The sequence below is a fragment of the Saccopteryx bilineata genome, chromosome 5 (genome assembly GCF_036850765.1).
Source record: "Saccopteryx bilineata isolate mSacBil1 chromosome 5, mSacBil1_pri_phased_curated, whole genome shotgun sequence".
In the NCBI taxonomy this organism is placed as follows: domain Eukaryota; kingdom Metazoa; phylum Chordata; class Mammalia; order Chiroptera; family Emballonuridae; genus Saccopteryx; species Saccopteryx bilineata.
The window spans coordinates 83,525,998-83,538,113 of NC_089494.1; the positions used below are offsets into that span (position 1 = coordinate 83,525,998).

Here is a 12,116-nt window from a genome sequence, read left to right on the forward strand (position 1 = left end):
ACTCCCAGCTTGTATGTTTTATTTTAAGATCAATCTTGTATTATCTCCACAGGTCTACCCAAGTCTGTCTTGGTTGTAGCTAATTTTGAAGAGCAGAGCTTATTTTCCATATTTGGTAGAAGGCAAATATACAAATATGCTTTTTTATTGGATATATATTTTTTTAACTTTTATTAATTTTAATTTATTATGTTAACATGGATTCAAGTATCCCACTCAGTATAACACCCTCAACCCCACACCCATATCTCCCATTGCACCCTTTTTGTCCCCCTCCACCTAACTCCCTCCCCACTTCCCTCTGGGATTTGCTGTCCTGTTATCTGTATCTCTGTGTTCTGTATATATAATTTCACTAATCCTTTCACCTTCTCTGATCTTATCCCCTCATTCCTCATCCCTCTGACACCTGTCCCTCTGTTCCCTGTGACCCCGCCTCTGCCTCTATTCCATTCCTTGGTTCACTTTGTTCATTGGATTCCACATATACCTGAGATCCTATGATATTTGTCTTTTTCTGCCTGGTTTATTTCACTTATTGAATTACCCGTATATGTGGAGAGAGAGAAACGTTGTCCATTATTTATTCTGGTTTTGTAACATTAGTATCTCCAACACTTCTCTTCAATTGGGTTTTATATTCCACACAATTAATTAAAGCCCAGAGTTCTCTGAAATCAGTAAAGTTCATTTACCTTTGAAAAAGTGTCTTGGTGACACTAGTCCCTAAAAAATCAATATCTTGCTCCCTTTCTTTTTTAAATGTAATAATTTAATTTGTAGGGAGATGAAATTAGATCTAATAACTTTGAAGAGGACTTTATTATCTAGTCATAGTAACTTTAGAACTTACAATTAGGACAAGACATTAGAATTCTTTACATACAAAAACAATTTAAATACATTGATAGATTAAAAAGTAAATGATCTATGCATGACCATATTGAAACAATATTATATTATATTAAAAAATCACTAAGTTGAATATGAAACACAAAAGCAGCATACTGTATGAAATGTTGCCAGGAAATGTATTTAAGATGTTCCAAGTTCATTTTATTTTGCCAGTTTTACCCTCCTGTGGGTGCTGTACAATATACAGAGCGGAAAAATGTTATTAGCTGTGTACTACACTCAGTTGACTAAAAGGTTCCTACTGCTTTATTCAACTGCTATCATTCATTATACTGACAGCCTCCATCCATCTTTGTGGCAAGTACCAAATCTTGCCATTTATGTGATAGAGCTGGACTAGCTCACGGTACGCAGCCCCTGTCTTGGATGCTTAATTAAAAACTTCAATTCTAGAAAGACCTTCCTACTGTAGGTGAAACGACTTTGCAAGCAAGGTGTTATGTAATGATATGTTATTATATCAGACAGTATTCAACGTAGTTGTCTCCCTTAAGTGCTTGGGAATTACACTCATTCATCACCGATGTTTATATCTTCACAGAAAGCTCATACCTCATAGCCTCATCATCAGACAGAATTGCAAGTACAAAGGTTCTTGATTTCTATAATATGTTATTCAGTTTTATAGATTTCACTATTTTTATACACAAAGTGGCAATATTGTTTAAACAATTAAACATTCTTTATAGCTATGCTGTGTTTTTAAATTGTTATGAGTAGAATGTAGGATTATGTGTGTTATTTTTAAGATCCTCAATGCAGTTTTGAACAAGACCTTGAATAAGAACAGTGACCTTGTAGAAAGAAGACTGGTCTGGGAATGGGGAGAACTGATTGCTCCCATCACTTCCGGTAACTAGAGCAAACTATAGTACTTAATTTATGTGTTCCTCCCTATTACAAGGTACAGGTATGAATCTCAACATTAACTGCCTCACAGTGTGGTTATGAAGATACAATAAGGTGCTTTGAAAATACATTTTACAAAATTGTACTATTTCAAATTAGACTGATTTCCATTATCTAAAAAAATGCATATTCAACATGTTTCCTGTTTGGACTGTTTGACTATTTCTTAATAAAATATTCATATTCAGCACTAAAAAGCCAATGTCTTTATTAAGTAAGAAGGGTAGGAACAGCTTTTTTAAAAGCTAGGAAACAAACCAGAATATAGCAGCCTGGGAGAGAAGTTTTGATGGAAAGCCAAAACCGTCCTGACAGGTTCAGTCACAACCCAGACAGCTACACCACACGAGTTCATGAGTTCTTACCTGTCTTCCTTTATTCTCGCCAGCAAGGGCTCCAGCCACCCTAAGGTACACTCACAGTGAGCATCCAGGAAGGTGATGACCTGCCCTGTGGAAGCAGCTGCTCCTCGAAGGCGGGCCCGTATCAACCCGGAGCGCTCTTCCATTCTGATAATTTTTACGGGCACTTCTAAATTTTTCACATAATTCTCTAACGTCAACTTGAGAAAATCTGTAACGTGCAATGAGAATTTATAAGAAAGTTTTGAAATTGTTTTAAGATGTAGCAGAGACACTACTACTCAGATGGAAATTCAACACACAGAAATGAGGGCAATCTCCTGTCAACATTTTTTTGCAGAAGGTGACATAAAAATACAGACTTCATCAGTGTGTTGCTATAGAGTTCACTATAGCCTGTCACTGGGCTGGCAAGATAAGGATAAAATAGGAAGTTAACATACCAGGCTGACACACTGGGCCACACTGGCAAACACAGTCTCCTTAATTATAAGTTAGTTTGCATTTACCTGAACTAAAAGACAAAACAAAGACAAGTAGCCATAAAGTCAGATAAATGCTCAATCATACAAGGAGTTGAGTTGGGGAGAAAAAGGAACCCTTTTGAATGTTGGCTGATTTCCTGGGTTAGAAGGAACCAAATGGAATCATGAGAAAAACTGCAATAATTAGTTACTTGTTTCTAGAGTAGGCATTGCCTAGATACATTGATGCAAATGCCCTGATGATGATGGGTGGTTTCAGGGTTTGCATAATTGTAAGGAAAATACAGATCATTTCCCAGCTGTTTTTGACCATAATAAAGTTTCCTAATTTAAAAAAAAATATGAGAAAAATATTTATACCTCTTTCACTGGCATCATCTACCAAGATGACCTCAGAAAGTAAATAGTGTGGGGACCGATTTATAACACTGTAAACAGTTCGAAGGAGAGTGCTCCAAGCTTCATTATGAAACACAATGACTACACTTGTGTTTGGAAGTTCATCAGGGTAGACCTTTGTCTTGCATCTGGAAAAGGGAAAAGAAGAAAGATATGTTAATAAATAATTCACTTTTTAATTCTGATCACTCTAATAAAAAATATCCGTAATAGCACCATTTTAGACTTGAAAAGTCCTTATTAAAGAAACATTTTATGCATACGTACAATAATTTTCCTTTTTTATAAATGCTGTGAGTAATCAGTTGGCATCTTGAGAATTAAATACGCATAATTACTAATATTTCATTTTAACTCCAGCAGAGAACCAAGCCGCATGCGTTCTGCAAGTCTGAGAAAGCTAAAACAACATTCTGTGACTGTCAATAGAAGACTAGGTATAACGGGGACAGATGAATTTGTTTAGTGGATATAATTTTATTCTTCATTTATTAAAGAATTATTGTATAACTCAAAAAGTCATAAGAACATCAGAAGCCATACCTCCACAGAATCTAGAAGCATGTGAAACTGTGATTATTTTTCTATTCTAAAATCTCAATGTGCATGCTTTCCATTCTGTTTGCGAATGCTAAAAAACCATGTTTACTTTGAAAAGTTTAGGAACCAGTATGTATTTTGCACTTCTTAGGTCATACTATATAATCAAACTGGAGATCAGGAAAAAAACTAGGTAGGCCATCAACATTTCTCAAATTTTAATGGGCATAAGGAATTATCAAGGGATTTGTTAAAACAGATTCTGACTCAACAGGTCTGGGTTATAGCCTGAGATTCTGCATTTATAAAAAAGCTTCCAGGTAATTCAGATGCTGCTGGTCCCGGGAGCACACTGATTAATAAGGAGCTGAACCATAATTGTCATTACTGTTAGAACTTGATGTCTCGAGAAAAAAAAATTAACTTTGTATGAATCCAAAGCAGCCCAGATTTTACTTTACAAGTAATGAATCCAAAAAGGCACATTTGGATAAATAATATGCACACTGCTCTGGTAGTGATCTGAAGTGGTCCTTACTCCTGTCAATTTGTCAACAATCAGACATTGCTGTCATGTAATTTTAAATCATCGTGATTGTGGAATATTTTTTTAAAATGCCACTGGGTATCATTCATAGCAGAAATTGAAGTTTATTCACCTAAGGTTATCTTTTCATGTAAAATATTCAGAAGACCTAGCAAATTAAAATCATTCCATAAAATAAAATGAACCTAATATTCCCTGACACTTATGAACTACCTAATACATGACACAAAAACAAGTATCATTATAATCAGTCTCATTAGCGGGTGAAGGAGAAAAATCCAATAAAATGTGGGAGAAAAAGGCATATAATAAAACAAATACTGATGTATGCCTATTGAGATTTTAATCATATTTTATTTTTAAAATATTTATTTATTGATTTTAGAAAGAGAAGAAGAGATTGAGATAGATAGAGAGAGAAAGACAGGAACATCGATCTGTTCCTGTACGTACCCTGACCGTGGATTGAACTGGTAATCTCTGTGCTTTGGGACAATGCTCTAACCAACTAAGCTATCCAGCCATGGCAATTTTAATCATCTTTTAAAGTAGTCTAAAATGTCACCTGCTCAGTGAAGTCTTCTGCAATATAACCAAGTAAGAATGTACATATACCTGAACTACAACTTTTCTTCAGCATATATTTATTTGAAAACATTTACTAAGCACCCACAATATATAAGATATTGTGCATATAGGAAAACAAAAATGAAGGGTGGAATGGTAGTTCGACTCCCTGTCATCTCTTCCCATTCTGCTGGCGAGATTCAAGGGCTTTCTATGCGCTTCATCATCGTTTGACTTGTAACTCCAGGCAGCGAGCTCAGCACTATGAATTTAGAAAGCCATTCTGGTAAGCCACAAAGGTTCTCTCCATGAATGCCCTCAACTCTCAATGCTTCAGCCTCATCAAAACACCCCATCACTTTCAGCATGCTAAGGAAAAAGTATGGTAAGAATAATAACAATCAACATAATCAATAAAGAAGTAAAACTAGAAAAACAGGCTGAAAGCAGTCTTAACAGTCAACAACTACCAGTTTTAGCCCAAGGATAACTGTCTATAAATGTTACTCAGTATCATTTGGAATAAAGTGATAAACTTTAAATCAAATTTTTGTATGTTAAACTAAATCAAAACAAAGAAAATATGAATGAGGTATTAATTTGGTAAGTCATTTAAAATATCAAAATAAAAGCAAACACTTAGATCTACCTTCTTAAACTATTTCTATCATGCTCTATTTTGTGTGGTTAAAAATATTCACTCACTAATGTTATTTTGTATTCATAATATGTGACAAAGTTATACAGACTTAATTTACTATTAATGAAGCTATTCTGTTTATTTAGAGAATCTTTACACAATGTCATTATTTAATGTAGCATGAAAATAATATGTGGCTAATATTTTTATTAATGTATCCTCTTTTTTCTATGTAAAAAGTTATTTAGGAAAGAAAACATTATATAATAATAAAATCACTTATATAATGTTTCTTAAGATATACAAATCAGTCATTTCCTGTCAGTTTATCTAGTACCTCAAATGCAATGATGTATGTACCAAGAGTTAAGATATTCATTGTTTCCGATAGCTTTGTGGTCTGGTATTATTGCCTGTCTTCTTTATTTCTTCAGAAACAAAGCTATTGTTTCACCTATGGTGAGACATCATGATTTTAGGTACCATGAGAATTAAAAAAAAAAGTTGTCAAATAAACTGGTATAATGCTTTCTTATCACTAGACTCTACTTAATACTTAACTAAAGCTTATAGAGAAGCTTTTAAACTTATTTGGACATAGATTTCTATCAATATTGTCATGCTTGTTTGTCAATCAGTCACACCAGTTTCTTGCTGCTTTTAAGTTTCTTTCATGTATTCTTTTTCTTAAATTAAATTTAATGGGGTAACACTGGTTAGTAAAACCACACAAGTTTCAAGTGAATGACTCAATAAGACATTACCTACATACCACATTGTGCATTCACTGCCTAAAGTAGTCTCTGTTCATTCCCCGTAATCCCCCTTTGCCTACTTCCACCTCCTCCCCTCTGGCTATCACTGTGATGTTATCTGTGTCTATGTGTCATAAATATATACAGTGTGTCCGTAAAGTCATGGCGCACTTTTGACCAGTCACAGAAAAGCAACAAAAGATGATAGAAATGTGAAATCTGCACCAAATAAAAGGAAAACCCTCCCAGTTTCTGTAGGATGATGTGGCAGCATGTGCGCATGCACAGATGATGATGTAACACCATGTATACCAGGGGTCCCCAAACTTTTTACACAGGGGGCCAGTTCACTGTCCCTCAGACCGTTGGAGGGCCAGACTATAAAAAAACTATGAAAAAATCCCTATGCACACTGCACATATCTTATTTTAAAGTAAAAAAACAAAACGGGAACAAATACAATATTTAAAATAAAGAACAAGTAAATTTAAATCAACAGACTGACCAGTATTTCAATGGGAACTATGGGCCTGCTTTTGGCTAATGAGATGGTGGTGCCCCTTCCGGAAGTGCGGCGGGGCTGGATAAATGGCCTCAGGGGGCCACATGTGGCCCGCGGGCCGTAGTTTGGGGACCCCTGGTGTATACAGTGGAGCAGCCCACAGCCATGCCAGTCGAGATGTAGACGGTACAGAGGAAAGTTCAGTGTGTTCTGTGGCTCACTAAATTGGAATCCGTGATCAAAGTGCAATGTGAATATTGGCATGTTTATAACAAAGTGCCACCACATAGGAATAACATTACTCGGTGGAATAAGCAATTGAAGGAAACCGGCAGTTTGGTGGAGAAACCCCATTCTGGTAGGCCATCAGTCAGTGATGAGTCTGTAGAGGCTATACGGGAGAGCTACCTAAGGAACCCTAAAAAATCTGTGCATGAGCCCACATCAAACTGCACTGAATAGGTATGAAACTGGGAGAGTTTTCCTTTTCTTTGGTGCAGATTTCACATTTCTACTGTCTTTTGTTGCTCTCCTGTGACTGGTCAAAAGTGTACCATGACTTCACGGACACACTATATATCCACATACTCTGTCATTTTTGCTTAATCCTTCACCTTTTTTCCTCTGGCCACCCAACCCCGTTGCCTCTGATTGTTGTCAATCTGTTCTATGTATCTGTGCTTCTGTTTCTATTTTGTTTGTTGAACTATTTTGTTCATTAGATTCTAAGTATGAGTGAAGTCATATGGTACTTGTCTTTCTCTGACTGGCTTATTTCACTTAGCATAATACTCTCCAGTACCATCCATGCTGAGAAAAGGGTAAGAATTCCTTCTTTCTTTATTTTAAATTTTTTTATAGCCCAGTCATAGTTCATTGAGTAAATGTATCACAGCTTTTTGATCCACTCGTCTATTGAGGGGCACTTGTGCTATTTCCAGATCTTGGATAATGTAAACAATGCTGCAGTAAACACTGGAATGTATATATTCTTTAGAATTAGTGTTTCTGGTTTCTCTAGATATATTTCTTATAGTGGGATCGTTGCATCAAGTTCCGTTTTTAATTTTTTTTAATATTTAATTTATTGATTTTTAGAGAGAGAGGAGTGAAAGAGAGAGGGAGAGAGAGAAGGGGGGGGAGCAGGAAGCATCAACTCCCATATGTGTCTTGACCAGGCAAGCCCAAGGTTTCGAACCGGCGACCTCAGAGTTCTAGGTCGATGCTTTATCCCACTGCATCACAACAGGTCAGGCCATTTTTCAAGGGACATATAAGTGGCCAACAGACACATGAAAAGGCACTCAATGTCACTAGTATCTTTCATCTGTTGTACGGGGTTTTCTCCTGCTTTATGGTTTTTTGGGTTTTTTTGCTTAACATATGAGACATAATTAGTACATATCTCTGTAACAAACTATAAAATGGCTTCATTTTCTTTTGGGCATTGTTTTTGGTACTGTAAAGTGTTTCCACTGTGGAGTGGGAAGGGATTATGTGGGGGATCTTGATAAAATGATATCCATGCTGCCGACCTCTGGTTGACATGATAAGAAGCAAGCTTATATAAATCAGTCAGTTGTTGACTAGAAAAAAAATATGGAATTATTGTTATTGCTCCAACAATAAATATTTGCTCTATCGTATGAAATTAAATTCTTGCCGTGGCCACCTTGCCTTTTTCAGACTCTTTGTTCCAACTGAATCTTATGGTAATCACTTTGAGAAATGTGGATGGCAATTAAACTCCACACATACAGTATAATCAGCACACATAACTTAGTCGAAGCACGACTACATGAATAGCCATGGCCACATTCCCATAAGTTCAGAAAACATTGCCTCCACAACTGCCAGCTGGTGGACAATGACTGTAACTACCCTTTCACTGTAAAACACGTCCTGATTTCAGACATATATAATATAAAAAGTGCATATCTTAGAACAGGTGAACGCAATAATTTTTGTTTAGTCATAAAAAGCACTTACAGTGTCCTTTAGTTTAGTTTTTTTTAAAAAAACAAAACAACCTTTAGTTTCTAAACTGGTAGGGTTTATAACTCCTTAATTTTCTATACATAATTATAAATAAACAAAAACAAATAAACAAACAAAAGAAACCCATATGATGGAGGTGGGGGTAATATTAACATATATTGGACTTCTGTAATCCTCTCTTCCCCCCGATAGATAGCAAACAACTTCTTCTCTGTAATATGACGAGAATAATCTCGGAACTGTCCACCTCAGCTTTTGTATCTTTTACATTGTAGAACTGAAGTAGATAATCTGGAGTGGGTGTTAGACATTACTTGGTCTGTAAAGGAAAGCTCAGAATCTCCAAATGCTGGAATTGAAAAGCACTTTCAAAGCTAATTCAAGTCATTTTTTTTCTTTTTTTTTTTTTGTATTTTTCCGAAGCTGGAAACGGGGAGAGACAGTCAGACAGACTCCCGCATGCGCCCGACCGGGATCTACCCGGCACGCCCACCAGGGGGCGATGCTCTGCCCCTCCGGGGCATTGCTCTGCCACGACCAGAGCCACTCTAGCACCTGGGGCAGAGGCCAAGGAGCCATCCCCAGCGCCAGGGCCATCTTTGCTCCAATGGAGCCTTGGCTGCGGGAGGGGAAGAGAGAGACAGAGAGGAAGGAGGGGGTGGTGGAGAAGCAAATGGGCGCTTCCCCTATGTGCCCTGGCCGGGAATCGAACCCGGGTCCCCCGCACACCAGGCCGACGCTCTACCGCTGAGCCAACCAGCCAGGGCCTAATTCAAGTCTTGATTTCACAAAATAAAAGTCTCAAATCATAGAGCTAGATCCATAATCTGAGTAATAAAGTAATAGTAATAATAAAGTATTATTTAATAATATTAACATAATGATTTCTTCCCCATATTATATGCTATATCAAATATTTTACATATTACTGGTGTTGGGAATATTTACGAAAAAAACATTTAAATTGCTCAAAAGTATGTTTTACTCATACACTCATATATATCTTTAATCAAATAGAAAAATAATTTCCCTAAGGATCATTTCATTAAAACTAAGCAAAAAACCCCCCAAAAACCAAAAACAACTTTCATTAAAATTATGTACGTACAGACACCAAATACTGTTCTGACAATCTATTTTATGAACATACCATTTTTTCTAATGTAAACATCTAAATGAGATTGGAAAAATTAACATTATTGTGAGAGTGCAATGTATATGTAATTACCTTTGAGAGTAAAAGTGGCAGACTACAATAGAAATTTTCATAAATTTGAAGAGTATTTGATTCCTTCTAGTTCAATTAAATTCCTGAAATCTGGTATTCTACTAAAAGTATAAGCATTATCAAAGCAATATTTCATATTTAAACTATATTTTGACATGCTAAATCTATCATATTTGAAGTGAAAGTATATTTCCTTTTAATTCTGTAATAATATATCTGTGATTCTTTTTTTTTTTTGTATTTTTCCAAAGTTAGAAGGGGAGAGGCAGACAGACTCCCACATGTGCCTGACAGGGATCCACCCAGCATGCCCACTAGGAGGCAATGCTTTGCCCATCTGGGGCGTTGCTCCGTTGCAGCCAGAGCCATTCTAGTGTCTGAGGGTGGAGGCCATGGAGCCATCCTCAGTGCCCAGGCCAACTTTGCTCCAATGGAGCCTTGGCTGTGGGAGGGAAAGAGATAGAAATAAAGGAAAGGGGGAAGGGTAGAGAAGCAGATGGGCACTTCTGTGTGCCCTGACCAGGAATCGAACCAGGGACTCCCACATGCCACACCAATGTTCTACCACTGAGCCGATTGGCCAGGGCCATTTGTGACTCTTACTTGGCTGCAATTGGAATCATCCCATAAGCTTGAAAAAAAAAATTGTTGATGTGTAGACAGCTCAGCAAGAGAGATTCTTATTTGATGTCTGGGGTGTGGTCATGTGTAGAGGGATTTGAAAAAATATCTCCCTTGGGGAGATGGGCGAAGCATTGCCTCCTAGTGGGCATGCTGGGTGGATCCCTGTCAGGCACATGCGGGAGTCTGTCTGCCTCTCCCCTTCTAACTTTGGAAAAATACAAAAAAAAAAAAAAAAGAAGAATCACAAATATATTATTACAGAATTAAAAGGAAATATATTTTCACTTCAAATCCTTGAGGATTTGAATGAACAGCCAAAGTTAAGAACAGCTATCAAAAGTTATTCAACAGAAACATTTATATTTATGAATATATATATATAGAGAGAGATAATTATAAACATGTATAAATAATATAGTTATGCTTACATTAACATTTTCAAATAATATGCTTAAGGTTAATATCTTCTTTTATGTTTATAGCAGATAAAATTAATAAGTCACTATTTCCTGGAACTGTAAACCTTGGATTTGGAAAGTCTTCTCCACTTCATTTACAATCTCTTCTGTCATATTTACACTAATGTCAATCCAGTCTTTTCTATATCAGCTGTTTAATTATAAACATATGAGAAAGAAATCCACCCATTCTGCTTTGGAGAAAACATGGGGTAGGATCTCGTTTCCAATGTCCGGAACATGGAAATACAATGATAGACTGTACATGTTTACCATCTTTCCCCTTGGGTATGCACACATTATGGGAACACAGACTGTTACAATCTGATTTTATCCTTTTCAAAACCATATTGATATTTTCAGGTCTGCTACTGAATATAACATGCCACATCAAAGAAAGAAAAATTGATGATAAGATGAAAATGTGAAATCACAAAGGGTCCATAATTACACAGTGGTTTAGTCAGATACAATCCATTTAGAACTACAAACAAAGGCTGTCAACACTGTAGTTTGCATAACTTGTTCGATCGTTATTCAGTGAGTCAGTGGGTACCTTTTGCTGCCTCAATCAAAGAAGATGAATAACAGTAATTAAAAATAAAGACTTACAAGTCCTCTATAGCCTTCTTATTTTTAAGAGCTATGGGAATTGCACTGAATGTTGCAGAATTACATGTGGTTTCTATGTTTCCAAATCATTAACATTCATATTCACAGAGAGAACTTTCCCCATTTTCCCAGTGCGTCCATGCAAAGAAGACTCGGGCCACAGGAAAGTAGGTCTTTCATAATCATTAAACAGCTTGGGGTCTCAATAAAATGAAGCACTTCATTTTGCTTGGGTTTTTACATCTTGATTCCTATTTACATTTCATTAAAACTTTAAAAAGTAAGTTCCTATAATTCATAATGACTTCATTAATTAAAATTTTTTTTTAAATCAGGTTTTTATCTCTCTTCCCCAAATACTTTTATTTTAAAATCCAGGTAAACCCTGTAGTCATCCTTGGCCTATTTGTTATTAGAGTCACTCCCTGCTCCTTCTGTTTTTTTCCACATATTTGGATCGGTGGTTTGGGAGAGTTATTGGCTTATTGATGTGCTTTCAAGACTCCCTTGCTTGTTGGCTTCTGTTTAAAATATGCCATAAGGACCTCAGAGGGAGACTGACAAACTTAAGGAAA

The 12,116-nt window shown here is 36.4% G+C and overlaps 1 protein-coding gene across 4 annotated transcripts in view; it reads right to left on the reverse strand.

Moving 5' to 3' along the window:
• GALNT13 (polypeptide N-acetylgalactosaminyltransferase 13) overlaps positions 1 to 12,116 on the reverse strand; it is a 573,465-nt gene that overhangs the window by 241,348 nt on the left and 320,001 nt on the right. For all 4 annotated transcript variants that reach the window (XM_066279813.1, XM_066279812.1, XM_066279811.1 and 1 more), the window contains exons 5-6: positions 3,032 to 3,198; positions 2,190 to 2,397 (exon numbers count right to left, since the gene is read on the reverse strand). In XM_066279813.1, the coding sequence (XP_066135910.1) occupies positions 2,190 to 2,397; positions 3,032 to 3,198 (375 nt within the window). The remainder of the gene's footprint in view (positions 1 to 2,189; positions 2,398 to 3,031; positions 3,199 to 12,116) is intronic.